At 53.5% G+C, this 16,970-nt stretch overlaps 1 protein-coding gene across 6 annotated transcripts in view; it reads left to right on the top strand.

Moving 5' to 3' along the window:
* The first annotated feature begins 2,422 nt into the window (after window positions 1-2,422).
* PRKD2 (protein kinase D2) overlaps window positions 2,423-16,970 on the top strand; it is a 43,999-nt gene continuing 29,451 nt past the window's right edge. For 3 of the 6 annotated variants that reach the window (XR_013409951.1, XM_015124319.3, XM_077980521.1), the window contains exons 1-6: window positions 2,423-2,716; window positions 2,998-3,402; window positions 5,525-5,663; window positions 8,459-8,590; window positions 14,555-14,709; window positions 14,813-15,035. Coding sequence is in view for 5 of the 6 variants with exons in the window: in XM_015124319.3 (XP_014979805.3) it covers window positions 3,163-3,402; window positions 5,525-5,663; window positions 8,459-8,590; window positions 14,555-14,709; window positions 14,813-15,035 (889 nt within the window). In the remaining variant the exon portion in view is untranslated. Of the gene's footprint in view, window positions 2,717-2,997; window positions 3,403-4,635; window positions 5,117-5,233; window positions 5,664-8,458; window positions 8,591-14,554; window positions 14,710-14,812; window positions 15,036-16,970 lie in introns of those variants that run through there. The other 3 variants (XM_077980522.1, XM_015124320.3, XM_077980524.1) reach the window with 3 other exon arrangements.

Here is a 16,970-nt window from a genome sequence, read left to right as displayed (position 1 = left end):
GATGGGTGACGGTGCCATCTGTTGAGGGGACTGGGGACTTTGGGGGAGGAGTGACCGGCTCTGCCTGGGTTGAGTGGAGTTTGGAGAGAGGGGATATGATGGGTTGGGGTTTTGTGGTAGGGCAGCAGGGGACGGAGAGGGGCCCAGAGCTTGGGTGGGGTGTGGGTGGAGAGCAGAAGTGGAGGCACTGGACCGAATCTCCTTGTGCCCTTTCTTTCTGTCCCTAAGTGCTCCCTCCCCAGGGGCAGAGCCCTGGGGAGCAGATACTGTGATGACAGTTCAGCTGAAGCCTCAGCCCTGCCTGGGATGTGTGATGGGTGGTGGTGAGGCCAAAGGGCTGGTGCCCAGAGGACATAAACCCCCTTCCTGTTTCCCTCCCAGGCCCACAAGGAGCAGGGAGGGAAAGGCTGCTCCTGCCAGTGGAGAAGGATGGCTTTGGCACACAGGCCGAAGGCTCCTCCATGCTAGGAGGAGGTGCTGCAGGTGCCCGAGCTCTCGTGGCGCATGTCCTGATGAGTCCCTCCTTTCTGTTCTCAGTAGTCCATGTCTACTGTGCTGAGCGCTTTACATGGCATTTCACTGGGTCCACAGCCTTAAAAAGAGGGAACAGGTGTCCACATGCTCCAGATGAGATGGAGGGGACCGCCGCTCCTGTCTCCAGGAGGAGGCTTCCACCACCTACCAGCTAGGCGTCCTCAGCTGTCCTAGCACCTCTGCCACAGGCCACTAATGCCCTCTTCCTGGGTTGTAAAGGGCTGTGTCCCCAGTCCCCCAGCAGGCCCCAGTGAACATACCAGAAAGGATGGAGGTCGCTGTCTGGACACTGGGGACATGGCAGCGTTTTGCTGGGACAGTCATCTCCCCCTCAGGAAAAAGGGTGCAGGTGGGCAGGAGGCCCTTAGGTGACGCCAACAGGAGCCTGCGTGGGCTCCACGTGGTGTGCTCCCTGCTCATCCCTCTGGGCTCGATGCAGTTCCCCAGGTGGTGGTTTGGGTTTTCACTCCAGCCTCAGACTTCCTTCCTCAGCCCCAGTCCCCGGATGTGGTGACAGAATCGATACTGTACCGACCTCAGCTACCCCCAACGGCCCTACACCAGGAAGAGGGGCTCTTCTGGCAGCCCCCATCCTCAGCCAGTCCTGCCATTTCCAGTCCTGCCAGCATCCCAGCCAGACAGGTGGCCCCTCTCTTAGAGCTCAAACCGAGGCCTTGACTTGTCAATCAAAGGGGTGGGTGGGGCAGCTTCCCTCAAGCAACTTCACTCTGGGATCTTGGGCAAGATCTCTGAGGCTTCAGCTTACTCTGTGTAAACACAGCTTACTCTGTGTAAACTACATGGTAGCCACTATTTGATGATTAGCTGGGGAGAAGAGATCAAGCCTGACCCCTGTAGCGGCTGGAGTTTTACGGCAGGGTCCATCCAGCACCCAGTAGGTCCTCACAGATACTTGCTGGGTGACTAAATGGACGTGCCCACCCATCAAAGCCTGAGTGCTGGAGGTGGCCACCCTTTTCCGCATATTAGAGACAATCACCGCTTCTACTGAACTGCTGCGTTTCCAGGCACCTGTATACAATCGCATCGGTTCCCACCATCCCATGTGGGGTAAGTCCTATTACAGTCCCAACAGATGGAGGGACTGAGGTTCACAGAGAAGCCACTCACCTAAAGTCACATGGAGAGAAAGACACGCACACGTACTCCACATCCCCAGGAGACTCACTCTGCATCTATGAAGTGGTATGGGTGTGCTGTCCTCCCTCCTGGCAGCCCCGCACCGTCCTAAGGCGGGGTTGGGGTGGGGGGGGATGGACCCTCCCCACCCATCCAGTTAGCGCCATGCACCTTGCCCAGCAACGCTGGAGACAGACCTAAGGCGAGCCCTTCCTACCCATCTGGAGACCTTGGTCTTTCCATGTGTTAAATGGGCTGGGGCGGGGGGACGCTCTGCAGCACCCCCTTCCCTGGGCTGGGACGCGGCGGGGAGGGCTGGGGCGACGCTCGGAGAACAGAGAGGCCGAGCCAAGGGAGCGGGCCGGGACCTGACCCTGATTTCCCACCCTGTCCACTGTCATGGGCGCCGGACGCCTGCCGGAGAGGGCTCCCCTCCTTAAAGGGCCAATGGTCTCCAAGCCCGACGCCCGCGACCGGCGGTGGGTGACAGTGTTTCCCCTCCCTGTCCAGTCGAGGGAAAAGTTAACTCTCCAGGCTTGGCTGTGTTCAGGGAAGGAACTGGTCTCGCCTGCCTGCCCTCCATCTCTCACACCATCCCAGGTCCCCGACCCAGGAGGCGGAGGTCCAACCCCCAACTCAGAGGCACCAAGCCCGCCCTCCCCTTCCGCCCCCGGCCCCTGGGTAGGCTCCGCCCCCTCGTGACGTTGCCGAGGCCCGCGCCGATTGGTCGACTGCGCCGTCGCTCCGGACACTTCCTCCTGGGCCGCCGCCGCCGACTTAAACTTTGGAGGGGGAAAAAGAGCTACTGGCTCCTGGCGACCCTCCCTGCCCCCCACCCTACCCCGCCGCCGGCAACGCCCCCTTCCTCACGGCTCCCGACCGAACTTTTCTCCAACTTCTGCGATTCGTGAGATTCCCTTCTACCCACTCCGGCCCTCGGGACCCCTCTGCCCATCCCCGGGCCAGTCGGGTCCCTGCTAACCCCTTTATTTCTGGGATCCACTTGGTCCCCGACTCAGAGACTCCTGCCTCCACCCTCAAGGTGAATTCCCCCGGGCCGCCTTCTGAGTGGGATCCTCTTCTTGGAGCACTGGTTCCTGGGATTCCCTCTGTCCCCTTCTCAATCCGTCCTCTAGGGAAGGGGCCTTTGAATCGCGGGCTCTCCTGATCCCTGTGACCCTTACCTACTAGATTTCCTCTTGGGCTTCTTGGAATCTCTCAATCGCTGGGACCTCCAAACCACTACTTTTCTCCTTTCTGCTCTGCTGGGAGTCCTGGATTCCGGGCCTCTGACCCGCTACAGTGCCTTTCTCTCCTTCCCAGGACCCCGCCATCCTCAGGTCCCCTCCACCTGCCAGATCTTTTCTTGGATCCCCGCGCTCCCACCACCTGCTCACGAGATCCCGCGGATCTAGGACCCAGGGTCCCCCGGGGCCCCCCGGCCGGGTCCCGGGTGGGCGCCAGGCGGCCGGTCCCTGGCTTCCCCCCATGGCCGCCGCCCCCTCTTTTCCCGCCGGGCTCCCTGGCTCTCCCGGGCCGGGGTCTCCTCCGCCCCCCGGCGGCCTAGAGCTGCAGTCGCCGCCAGCGCTACTGCCCCAGGTCCCGGCCCCGGGCTCCGGGGTCTCCTTTCACATCCAGATCGGGCTGACCCGCGAGTTCGTGCTGTTGCCCGCCGCCTCCGAGCTGGCTCATGTGAAGCAGCTGGCCTGTTCCATCGTGGACCAGAAGGTGAGGGCGCGGGCTCCCTCGATGCAGCTCGGGGAGAGATTGAAGGAGGGGGCGCTGGCAGGGGGGTCTGGGGCCTGGTGTGCGGAAGAGGGGGGAAGGGGACCTGAGCATTGGGTGATGGAGGGATAGGGGACATTGCCCCCCTCCATTGCCCCTCTCCCCACCATCCCTTTGAGAGAGGACTGGGCAGGGGTGGGGTGCCCCAGAGGCCTCCCCAAATTTCATGTCCCTGCATGTTGTTGTTTTCTGCAGCAAACAGGGAGGAAGGGGGGGGCAGCCAGGTGTAGAGAGGGGAGGAAGGGGCAGCAGATGTCGGGGGACCTCCACATCCAGGCCCATCCTGGGCCTCCCATTTGGTGGAAACAGGAGAAATTGAACCCGGGCTGGCCATGGTGATCCGGTGACATGTGTGAGTGCAGGTGCTTGAGTTAGCTGCCAGGGGCAAGTGAGGTCTTAGAGCCCAATTGTGCCTTGCCCTAAGCCTGAGATATGTGTGGAGGGGCAGGCACCCCTAGAGACCCTGGGGACCCTATTCCCTTTCCTAGTCACAGTCCTCTTAGCCACTCTTAATTGTGGACACCAGGGTCCCCAGGGTGGGCAGCTGGGTGTTATGGCAAGAGGAAACCAGGTGGAACTCCACGTCTAAATCGTAAAATGTTAAAAGAACAGTGGGCTTCTGCGTTGGAGTACTGGACTGTAGAAATGTTAGAATATTAGAATCATAAATTGTTGGACTATGCATCCTAGGCAATTAAATTGCCCCCATGTTAGTGTTCAAAATATTAGAATTCTAGGTTTGTGAAATAGTAAAACATTCGAATGTTGGAATATGAGATTCCTAGATTGTTGAATCCTAGAAAGTTAAAATGTTAGAATTTTGGAATGCTGATGGATGAGGTCCTTGAATGCTAAAGAATCCAAACACCACAGTCCTAGCTTGTCAGACTCCTAGAATATTAAAATATTAGATTACCACTTATTTAGGTTATTGAAATCCTAAAATGTGTAGTGATACCAGGTTGGAATCTAGAATGTATAATTCTATAATGTGAGCATGTTGGAGTCCCAAAATATCCAAATTCCAGAATCTTTTCAGATTCCTGGAAATGAATCCTTTGGGCGTCAGAGAAACGTGGGGAACTGGGCCAGCTCCCCCATTCTACAGACAAGGAAACTTAAGCTTGGAGAAAAACTTCCCAAGGGGTCAGGGCCAAGACAGTCCTGGTCTTCTGTGGACTCTCTCTTAGCAGTGAGAACTGATAGGGTTTTGCCCACCAAATGCCCAAATCCAGCAGGTCCAGCTCCCCACCCCAACTCAGCCCACTTCATGGGAAGCTGATGCAGTGGGGGTACAGGGGCAGACTGTCCCTTGGGTGAACTTCTTTGTCCAGTGCTCAAGTCCCCAGCCTGCCCCGCTCAGGCTTCACCCCAGTTTTATTTTTCTGCCAGGTCCAGGTGTGTTAGGGCCCCGTACCTTCCTTCCCGAGGCCCCACCCGGGCAGTTTCACTTTCTGTTCTACCCGGTTTCATTTCCTGCCCCCAGGCCCCCCAAGCTGAGGACCCAGACACCTGGGTCCTTTGAGCATCGGGTAGGAGGCGCCCCCCTTATCTCCAGCCCCCTCGAGTCCTAGAGCCCCGCCCCCCCCACTTTCCCAGGAGCCCCGAAAAGTCCGCCTTCCAGCTCGCCCCACCCCAGTGCTGGGCCTCGAGCCAGGTAACTGGGACAACAATAGACAGATCCAGGAAGGAAGCTGGGGGGCGGGTGTGTGAGCCTGGGGAGGGGGCACAGGGGAGGGGGTGTTCATTCAGCATCCCCTCCCACCTCCGCCAGGTTCCGGAAAATTCGAGGTGTCCACGCTCCCGGAGCCACTCTCCCTCCCACCCCAGCTCCCCCTTCCAGCCACCAAACCCACGCCGGCGCCCCCTCCCCGCACACTTGGGGCGCTGGCATCCTGCCCGGCTCGCGCTGGGGTTGGGAGGGGGCAGGCAGGAAGCGAGGGCCTGCGGGGTCTCTGCGTTTCCGGGGGAAACAGCCGGCCCTGCCCTGGGAGGGTCACAGTCCGCCCGCTGCTGAAAGCGGCTCTGAGCTTTTCCGTCGCCACATCCCTCTCCCGCCCCTCAGTTCCCTGAGTGTGGCTTCTACGGCCTTTACGACAAGATCCTGCTTTTCAAACATGACCCCACGTCGGCCAACCTCCTGCAGCTGGTGCGCTCGGCCGGAGACATCCAGGAGGGCGACCTGGTGGAGGTGGTGCTGTCGGGTGAGAGGTGGTGGCCGGCCTGGGGGCGGGGCCTTGGGCGGGGCGGGGCATCTGGGGGAGGAGAGGGTAGCGGGAGTTGGAAGTCAGGAGAGGCCGGGCGGGTGCAGTGGCTCACGTCTGTGATCCCAGCACTTTGGGAGGCTGAGCTGGAGCTGGGGGGATCGCTTGAACCCAGGAGTTCGAGATCAGCCTGGGCAACATAGTGAGACTCCATCTCTCCTCATCTCTCTCCCTCTAAAAGAAAACAAAGGGAGAGCTGGGGGCTTTGGGAAGATGGTTACAGAGTGGGGCCACGAAGGGGCTTTTTAGGGGCTGGTCTAAACTTTCATTTATGGATTAGGATGCTAGTGACACGGTTTGTACAGTTTGAAAATTCATTGAGCTGTGCACTTTCCTGAACATATGTTATACTTATTTATTTATAAGACTAGTCAATGCAGTAGTGAGAAGGGGAGAAGTAGTGAAAAGAGGAGAAGAAGGAGTTCGATCTGTAACTGACTGTGCTATACTTTAATATAAAGGTAAAAAATGGGCCAGTTGCAATGGCTAACACCTGTAATCCCAGCAGTTTGGGAGGCTGAGGTGGGAAGATCGCTGGCTGGAGCCCAGGAGTTTGAGACCAGCCTGGGCAACATAAGGAGACCCCGTCTCTAAAAAAAAAAAAAAAAAGTTAGCCGGGCAAGGTTGCACACGTCTATAGTCCCAGCTACTTGGGAGGCTGAGGTGGGAGGATTTCTTGAGCCTAGGAGTTTGAGGCTGCAGTTAGCTACGATCATGCCACTGCATTCCAGCCTGGGCAACAGAGAGAGACCCTGTCTCTAAAAAAGAAAAAAAGTAGAAAAAGAAAAAAAAAAGTTATGATGTCCATGGCTCCTCCCACGAAAATGCTAAATTAAATCAGAATCTCTTGCAAAGTGAGACAGGATCTGCCCATCAGTAGTTTTAAAAGCACCCCCCCCCCCCCAGGTGATTTTCTCAGACACAGCCAGAAGCCAGTTCACTCACTCACTATTCCAGTCGTATAGATGAGCATGCTCTCAGCACCTTGGACCAGTCTATGGCCCTTGGTCCCTCTTGAGGGTGGGGGGCAGCTGCCTTTCATGGCTGTCCTCCCTGCTGCTCCTGCATACTGCAGTGCTCAGTGAAACCGGCTCAATGAATGAATGACAGAAGTCTGGATTTACACCTTTAGTGACCTCGTTCAGGCTTTAAGTACTCTTTCATATCATAAGCTGGCCTCACTTGAATTTTTATCTTCATCCTTGTCTCTCTCCTAAACCTGAGTTTTATTTTGTTTTTGTTATTTTTATTTATTTTTTGTTTTTTTTAAGATGAAATTTCCCTCTCTCACCCAGGCTGGAGTGCAGTGGCACAAACTCAGCTTGCTGCAACCTCTGCCTTCTGGGTTCAAGCGATTCTCCTGCCTCAGACTCCCGAGTAGCTGGGATTACAGGCACCTGCTACCACACGTGGCTAATTTTTGTATTTTCAGTAGGGATGGGATTTCACCTTGTTGGCCAGGCTGGTCTCAAACTCCTGATCTCAAGTGATCTGCCCACCTTGGCCTCCCAAAGTGCTGGGATTACAGGTGTGAGCCACCGCTCCCGGCCTGTTATTTTGTTTTGAGGTAGGGTCTTGCTCTGTCACCCAGGCTGGAATGCAGTGGCATGATGACCACTCACTGCAACCTCTACCTCCCAGACTGAAGCAATCGTCCCGCCTCAGCCTCCCGAGGTGGCTGGACTACAGGCATTACAGTCATGCACCACCACACTGGGCTTTTCTTTTTTTTTTTTTTTTAAGACAGAGTCTTGCTCTGTCGCCCAGGCTGGAGTGCAGTGGCATGATCTTGACTCACTGCAACCTCTGCCTCCCAGGTTAAGCGGTTCTCCTGCCTCAGCCTACTGAGTAGCTGGGATTACAGGCTCGGCTAATTTTTGTATTTTTAGTAGAGATGGGGTTTCATCATATTGTTCAGGCTGGTCTCGAACTCCTGACCTGTAGTGATCCGCCCAGCTCGGCCTCCCAAAGTGCCGGGATTACAGATGTGAGCCACCACACACAGCCTATCCATGTTTTTTTGTTGTTGGTGGTGGTATTTTTAATTAAAAAAATTTTAATTTGGTAAAATATACATAAAATAAAAATTACTATTTTAGACCGGGTGCGGTGGCTCACGCCTGCGAGGCGGGCAGATCACCTGAGGTCGGGAGTTTGAGACCATCCTGGCCAACATGGTGAAACTCCGTCTCTACTAAAAATACAAAAATTAGCCGGGCGTGGTGGTGCATGCCTGTAATCCCAGCTACTTGGGAGGCTGAGGCAGGAGAATTGCTTGAACCGGGCGGCGGATGTTTTGGTGAGCCGAGATCGCGCTACTGTACTCCAGCCTGGGTGACAGAGCGAAACTCTGTCTCAAACAAACAAACAAAAACAAAAAACCCCACATTTTAAAGCACCTTTAAGCGTACAGTTCAGTAATTTGAAGTTCATGCACACTGTTGTGCAGCCAGTCTCCAGAACTGTTGTCATCTTGCAAAACTGAAGCTCCCTGCCCATTAAAAACTCCCCAATTCCCGATCTGTCCCTGCCCGGGGCATAGGGATATATGTGTTTTGTTCAGGGGTGGCGCTGGGATTTGAAGCCAGGCAGAATGTAGTATGAGAGCAAATGAATGAAGGAAGGAAAGATCAAACCTTGCGGCTGGGAGGACTGTGAGAAATCAGGGAACGTGGGGTCTGGAAAAGCTTCGGCCTATCCCGCCTCAAGCATCCACCCTTATTTTCCGCCTACAGCCTCAGCCACCTTCGAGGACTTCCAGATCCGCCCGCACGCCCTCACGGTGCACTCCTACCGGGCACCTGCCTTCTGTGATCACTGCGGGGAGATGCTCTTCGGCCTAGTGCGCCAGGGCCTCAAGTGCGATGGTGAGAGCCAAGGGGTTGGGGGTGGGGCCTGGGGCGGGGCTCTGCACCGGGGGCGGAGCCGAATGGTCCTGGCGCGGGGACCGCGTGGGGAGGAGAAGCGGGGCTCAGAGCTGGGGGCGCAGCCTAGGAAGTAATAATGGCAAGAAGGATGGGCCCAGAAGCAGAGCTTGGGGAAGGAGGGGTGGGGCTGGGCTGGGGCTCAAGTCTAGGGGCGGAGCCTAGGAGGTGGAGCTGAGAGGGACAAGTAGGGGCCTAAGAACAGAGCCCAGGGGAGCAGAAGGGTGACTGGGGAAGAGGGTGGGGCCTGTATCAGTTAGGGATCAAGCAGAGAAACAGATCCAGTAGGAGATATATATTAAGATATTTATATGCAAGGAATCAGCTTACAGAATTGTGTGTGGTAGCTAGGCAACTCAAATCCAACTGGGCACAGTGGGGCAGGCCAGTAATCTCAGCACTTTGGGAGGCCAAGGTGGGTGGATCACCTGAGGCCAGGAGTTCAAGACCAGCCTGGGCAACATAGCAAGACTCTGCCTGTACAAGAAATAATTAACCAAGCATGGTGACAGACACCTGTGGTCCCAGCCACTTGGGAGGCTGAGGCAGGAGGATCACTTGAGCCTGGGAGCTCGAGGCTGTAGTGAGCCCTGATTGCACCACTGCACACCAGCCTGGGTGACAGAGTGAGACCCTGGTGCAAAAAAAGGAAAAAGACCGGGTACAGTGGCTCATACCTGTAATCCCAGCACTTTGGGAGGCCGAGGAGGATGGATCACAAGGTCAGGAGATCGAAACCATCCTGGCTAACATGGTGAAACCCCATCTCTACTAAAAATACAAAAAACTAACCGGGCGTGGTGGCGGGCTTCTGTAGTCCCAACTACTCCGGAGGCTGAGGCAGGAGAATTGCTTGAACCCGAGAGGCGGAGGTTGCAGTGAGCCGAGATCGTGCCACTGCACTCCAGCCTGGTGACAGAGCAAGACTCTGTCTGAAAACAAAAACAAAAACAAAAAAACAAAAAAAGAAACAAAAAATTCATCCTATCGAGAAGGGCAGGCGGGAACTCTCAGGCACAAGGCGAAGCTGATGTCCACAGGTGGAATTTCTTCATCCGAGAAGTCTCTGATCTGCTTTTTAAAACATTCAGCTGATTGAATCAGACCTACCGAGAACAAGCAGGATTACCTCTCCCACTTACAGTCAACTGATTATGGATTTTCATCACATCCAGAAAATACCTCCACTGGGCTCGGCGCAGTGGCTCACAGCTGTAATCCCAGCGCTTGGGGAGGCCGAGGCGGGTGGATCACCTGAGGTCAGGAGTTTGAGACCAGCCTGGCCAACATGGTGAAACCCCGTCTCTACTAAAAATACAAAAAATTACCCGGCGTGGTGGTGGACGCCTGTAATTCCAGCTACTTGAGAGGCTGAGTCAGGAGAATCTCTTGAACCCAGGAGGCAGAGGTTGCAGTGAGCCGAGATCGCACCATCACAGCGTGGGCAACAAGAGTGAAATTCTGTCAAAAAAAAAAAAAAAAAAAGGAAAAGAAAATACCTCCATGGGGCTTTCTCTTCCCAGTTCTTCCTGGAGTCGGGGAAAAGCTGGGTTGAGAGGGTGAACAGAAAAAACAAACCTTGGCTGGGCACGGTGGCTCACACCTATAAACCCAGCACTTTGGAGGCTAAGGCGGGCAGATCATGAGGTCAAGAGATCAAGACCATCCTGGCCAACATGGTGAAACCCCATCTTTACTAAAAATACAAAAATTAGCAGATGGGGTGGCATGTGCCTGTAGTCCCAGCTACTTGGGAGGCTGAGGTAGGAGAATCACTTGAATCCAGGAGACAGAGGTTGCAGTGGGCCAAGATCTTGCCACTGCACTCCAGTCTGGCAATAGAGCGAGACTCTGACTCAAAAACAAACAAACAAAAACAAACCTTCATGGCAACATCTAGATTAGTGTCTGAATAACTGTGAATCTCGCCTAGCCAAGCTGACACATAAACATGACCACCAGGGTCCACCTCTTATCAACGTGGCACCTGTCTTAGTTTGTCAGGGTTGCCATAACAAAATACCACCCTGTGTGGCTTAAGTCCAGGAGTTTGAGACCAGCATGGGCAACACGGTGAAACCCTGTCTCTAAAAAATACAACAAATTGGCCAGGCATGGTGGTGCATACCTCTAGTCCTAGCTACTCAAGAGGCTGAGCTGGGAGGATCAGCTGGGCCCAGGAGGTTGAGGCTGTGGTGAGCCGTGTTCACGCCACTGCACTCCAGCCTGGGTGATGGAACACGATTCTGTCTCAGGAAAAAAAAAAAAAAAAAAAGGTCACCCAGTCCCGTTGGATTACAGCCATACTCTTTCAGCCTCCATTAACCTTAATTACCTCCATAAAGGCACCATCTCCAAATATAGTTGCATTGGAGGTTAGGGTTTCAACATATGAATTTTGGGGGAGACATGGACATTTAATCCATAACAGGAGCCATACATATCTCCTTAAATCATAGTTTAAAAACATAGTGTTTTGTTTTGTTTTTTCTTTTGAGACAGTGTCTCACTCTGTCACCCAAGCTGGAGTGCAGTGGTGGGATCTCAGCTCACCGCAACCTCCGCTTCCCAGGCTCAAGTGATTCTCCTGCCTCAGCCTCCTGAGTAGCTGGGATTACAGGCACGCACCACTACTGCTTGGCTAATTTTTGTATTTCTAGTAGAGACAGGTTTCACCACGTTGGCCAGGCTGGTCTTGAACTCCTGACCTCAAATGATCCACCTGCCTCGCCCTCCCAAAGTGCTGGGATTACAGGTATGAGCCACTGCACCTGGCCAAAACATACAGTTCTTTAAGCCAAGATATCTCAAGGTTCAGCCCAAGTGTCAAGATCTATAGGTCCTCTGTCCCTGTTATTCATGCTTCTGAGAATGTTGAAATCAGGGCTCTGCCTACAGATGAAGGCCATGTACCTGCATTCGCTATGAGGACAGATGACAGGTGAGGACCATCCATTCTGTGATGAGACCCTGTGGCTCCATTTTTTTTTTTTGAGACAGAGTCTTGCTCCGTCACCCAGGATGGAGTTCAGCAGCGTGGCCTTGGCTCACTGCAATCTCTGCCTCCCGGGTTCAAGCAATTCTCCTGCCTCGGCCTCCCAAATAGCTGGGATTACAGGTGCACGCCACCACTCCTGGCTAATTTTTGTATTTTTAGTAGAGGCGGGATTTCACCATGTTGGCCAGGCTGGTCTCAAGTATTCCACTCACCTCAGCCTCCCAGAGGCATGAACCACTGTGCTGGGCCCCATGTGCCTCCATTTTTATACAATGTGCCCTGAGATTAGAGGCATGTTTTTGGATGTTCCATTGGGTATTAGGTCTGAGACAGTATCTGTAGCTCCATGGGTGCCACGCTTGTACAGAAATCCAGATTCTGGGCTGGGTGCGGTGGCTCACGCCTGTAATCCCAGCACTTTGGGAGGCCGAGGCGGGCAGATCTTGAGGTCAGGAGTTAGAGACCAGCCTGGCCAACATGGTGAAACCCTGTCTCTACTAAAAATACAAAAATTAGCTGGGTATGGTGGCAGGCGCCTGTAATCCCAGCTACTCGGGAGGCTGAGGCAGGAGAATCATTTGAACCTGGGAGGCAGAGGTTGCAGTGAGCTGAGATCATACATTGCACTCCAGCCTGGGCGACAGGGTGAGACTCCGTCTCAAAAAAAAAACAAAAACAAAAAAAAAAAATCGTTTCTCCAGCATCCTGTGTTCCAGATCATCATGCAGTCCTAAATATATTTGTATTATTTAAGGACTCTAGGCCTGCAGAAACTGACTCTGCATTCAAAGCTCTTATAAATATTGCCATCGTCCACACACCATATCCAACTCTTGAGGTCTCAGCATATGCAGTCTTCGTCATGGTACAGCCCTGGTGTCATCAAGTCCTAATGGGTTCTCAGCACAGACCTCAGTGACCCAGCATCACAGATGATGGTCCCAGTTCCTGTGGTGGCAAGAGAACCCCAAATGACTCCATTCCGACAGGAGTTTAACTCTATCCTGAGACTCATTCTGGGAGTTATAGATAAGATTCTGAAATTCTGGAAAGCATATGAATGATTCAAGGCCAACACTGGGAAATGGTTCCCGTATGCAGACCATTTGCCCTGCTGAAGCTCTTCTTGCAGGGCCAACACCGTTCTCCAAGCTTGCCTCTGCGATTACAACGTGCAGCCAAGACAGTGCCTACAATGAGGAGGTGTGGAACTGGAAAGCCTGGAGCAGGCGGCTCCCAGAAGGCCTCCCAAAGGCTGGAGGAACATTCTTCACTCCAGAATAGAAAGCGATCCTGGAATCGTTTGGAATCACTGGAGATGTATTAGAGCGCGCATACACGTTTCTGGTGGGGAACGGGGACTTGAGCTGATTTCTCCAAGGATGAGGATTTTAAAAGATAAAATAGGCAGGGCACAGTGGCTCACACCTGTAATCCCAACGCTTTGGGAGGCTGAGGTGGGAGGATCACTTGAGCCCAGGAGTTCAAGACCAGCCTGGGCAACATAGCGAGACCCCATCTGTACCAAAAAAAAAAAAAAATTATCTGGGCATGGTATCGTACGTCTGTGGTGCCAGCTACGCAGGAGGCTGAGGCAGGAGGATTGCTTGAGCCCAGGAGTTGAAGGCTGCAGGGAGCTATTATTGTGCCATTGTGCTCCAGCCTGGGGTACATGGAGATCCTGTCTCTACAAAATAAAATAAAGACAATAACAAGTCATACTTCTGCCTAGTATGGTACAATGAACCTGAGTACAACTGATAACTCTTCTTTTTGAGACTGAGTCTCACTCTATTGCCCAGGCTGGAGTGCAGTGGCATGATCTCAGCTCACTACAACCTCCGCCTCCTGGGTTCAAGTGATTCTCCTGCCTCAGCCCCTGGAGTAGCTGGGATTATAGGTGTGTGCCACCACACCTGGCTAAGTTTTGTATTTTTAGTAGAGATGGGGTTTTGCCATGTTGGCCAGTGTGGTCTCGAACTCCTGACCTCAAGTGATCCGCCTGCCTTGGCCTCCCAAAGTGCTGGGATTACAGGCGTGAGCCACCGCGCCTGGTCCGCACTACTAAGATTTAATCACACTACTTAGGGATTGCCTGGATTCCAGGTCTACAGAAAAGAGAAAGGGGGTATGGGGGTGAGCAGACCTGGAGGGAGTGATAGTGACCTTAGGGGTGGGGGTGAGGAGAGGCATTTTCTCTGGGAAACTTGGGGCTGGGGAAAGAAGGGGAACCAAAGGGGCCTCAGAAAAAGGAAGGTCAGGGCTAGAAGGGGGAACAGGTGTCTCTAGGGAGTTGGACAGGAGTTTTGGGGAGGACTAAAAGGAGGTGCTTACCATAGAGGATTGGGGCTGGGTCAGAGCTTTGGAGGGGACTTTTGAGGCATCCCGTGTTGCAGTGGGGAAAGGTGGGGTGCGAGGCGTGTTCAGGCCCTGCGGGACAGACGGGGTGATGTTGGGGCTACAAGCTGGAACTAGGGGCGGAGCTTTGGAGGGAAGCTTTGAGGTATCCGTTGTTGGAGTGGGAAAATTTTGGATGTGGGGTGTGTTCAAGGTCTGGGGGACAGATGGGGTGATGGCAGGGCTACAAGCTGAAACTAGGGATGGAGCTTTGGCGGGGACCTTTGAGGTGTCCCTTGTTGGAGTGAGAAAAGGGGTGTGGGTGTGTTCAGGGTCTAGGGGATAGATGGAGTGATGGTGGGGCTACAAGCTGGAACTTGGGGCGGAGCTCTGAGGAGGGGCGGGCCTGGGGCGGGGGCTGATACACTTATGGGTAGTACCTTTTGGAGGATATCGTGCTGGGGGTGAGGGGACAGGACCAGGTGGGAGATTGGGTGGAAAGGGCAGAGTTCTCAAGAAGAGACCTAGGAGGGGCAGAGGCCATGTCTCTTACTCTCTGGCGCCCCCTGCAGGCTGCGGGCTGAACTACCACAAGCGCTGTGCCTTCAGCATCCCCAACAACTGCAGTGGGGCCCGCAAACGGCGCCTGTCATCCACGTCTCTGGCCAGCGGCCACTCGGTGCGCCTCGGCACCTCTGAGTCCCTGCCCTGCACGGCTGATGAGCTGGTGAGGAGATAGGGGATGGGACGGATTGGTAGCTAGGCGGGTGACGGGGCCCAGGCATGGGGCCAGTGCACTGATGTGTCCCTTTCGTTCTTGCCGACGACAGAGCCGTAGCACCACCGAACTCCTGCCTCGCCGTCCCCCGTCATCCTCTTCCTCCTCTTCTGCCTCATCCTACACGGGCCGCCCCATTGAGTTGGACAAGATGCTGCTCTCCAAGGTCAAGGTGCCGCACACCTTCCTAATCCACAGCTATACACGGCCCACCGTTTGCCAAGCTTGCAAGAAACTCCTCAAGGGCCTCTTCCGGCAGGGCCTACAATGCAAAGGTTAGCTGGGCCCGTCGGGGAGGACAGACAGGGTCAGAGCTTCCTCCCTGTCCCAACCTGGTCTTGTAGCAGGACACAAGGATCTCAGCACAGGTATTCTGAGCCTTGGGAGCCCAGGGCCTCAGAATGGGGGAGCCCAGGGCCTCAGAAGGGGAGAGCCCTGAATCCTAGCGTTCTGGTACTTTTGGAATTCTAGAATCCTAGAACCTCAGTTTTGTGTGTGTGTGTGTGTGTGTGTTGTTCTTCTTTGGAGACAGAGTGTCACTCTGTCACCCAGGCTGGAGTGTAATGGCGCAATCATGGCTCACTGCAGCCTCAACCTCCTGGGTTCAAGTGATCCTCCTGCCTCAGCCTCCTGAGTAGCTAGGACTACAGGTGGTGCCACCACACCCAGCTAATTTTTAAATCATTTATAGAGATAAGGTATCACTATATTGTCCAGGCTGGTCTTGAACTCCTGGGCTTAAGCAATCCTCCTACCTCGGCCTCCCAAAATGCTGGGATTACAGGTGTGAGCCACCATGCCCAGCTGAACCTCAGTCTTTAGAACCTTGGAATTCTAGATTCATAAAGCGTTTAGCATAGGATTCTAAAACTGTAGAACCTGAGAATTCTAGAATCAGAACCATAGCATTCAAAAATTCCGAATGATAGAATTCAGCTAAAATAACAACAGAACTTTAGATTACACATCTTAGATCTCCCAAGTTATAGATTCTCAGAACATGAGAATTTTGGAACCATGGGATTTGAAGGTAATAAAAACATAGGCACATCAAATTTGAGAGTCTTAGACATCTAGAATCGTATAAACTTGAAACCATCGTAACCTAGAATCCTGGAAATTCTAGACTCCCAGAACTTTGAACGATCAAATTCTAGAATCCAGCCAGGCATGGTGGTTCATGCATGTAATCTCAGCACTTTGGGAGGCCAAGGTAGGTGGATCACTTAAGCCTAGGAGTTTAAGACCAGCCTGGGCAACATGGCGAAACCCTGTCTCTACAAAAAAAATTAAAAACTAGCCAGGTGTGGCAGCATGCATCTGTGGTCCCAGCTACTTGGGACTCTGAGGAGGGAGGATTAATTGAGCCCAGGAGGTTGAGGCTGCCGTGAGCCGTGATTGTGTCACTGCATTCCAGCCTGGGTGACAAAGCAAGAACTTGTCTCAAAAAAAGAAAAAAAAATTCTAGAACCTCAGAGGTCTAGATCCATATAAACTTAGAAACATCCAATGCAAGAATTTATTGGAACAATCAAATTCTAGAGCTAAAGAAGCATGGAAACATCAGATTCTAGAATCTTGTATGTATAGAATCCTAGAACCTTGGAATCTGCAGACTCTGGAGGCAGAGAAGCCTAGAAGTATAGAACTCTAGAAGTGCCAAATTTTAGAGTTGAGATATATAACACTCTAAAATCTTGGACATTAAAGAGTCTTAGAAGTGTCAAATCATTGATGTCTAGAGTTCTGGAAACTTGGACATCAAACTCTGAAGCCTTAGAAATATGGCATCAGGGCCGGGCGCGGTGGCTCAAGCCTGTAATCCCAGCACTTTGGGAGGCCGAGACGGGCGGATCATGAGGTCAGGAGATCGAGACCATCCTGGCTAATATGGTGAAACCCCGTCTCTACTAAAAATACAAAAAACTAGCCAGGCGAGGTGGTGGGCGCCTGTAGTCCCAGCTACTCGGGAGGCTGAGGCAGGAGAATGGCGTAAACCCGGGAGGCAGAGCTTGCAATGAGCTGAGATCCGGCCACTGCACTCCAGCCTGGGCGACAAAGCGAGACTCTGTCTCAAAAAAAAAAAAAAAAAAAAGAAATACGGCATCAGGCTGGGGGCAGTGGCTCACACCTGTAATCCCAGCACTTTGGGAGGCTTAGGTGGGTGGATTGACTGAGCCTAGGAGTTCAAGACCAGCTTGTACAATATG

This window comes from Macaca mulatta, chromosome 19 (genome assembly GCF_049350105.2).
Source record: "Macaca mulatta isolate MMU2019108-1 chromosome 19, T2T-MMU8v2.0, whole genome shotgun sequence".
Taxonomy (NCBI): domain Eukaryota; kingdom Metazoa; phylum Chordata; class Mammalia; order Primates; family Cercopithecidae; genus Macaca; species Macaca mulatta.
The sequence above is the reverse complement of the archived record's forward strand: the minus strand, read 5'-3'. Positions and strand labels throughout refer to the sequence as shown.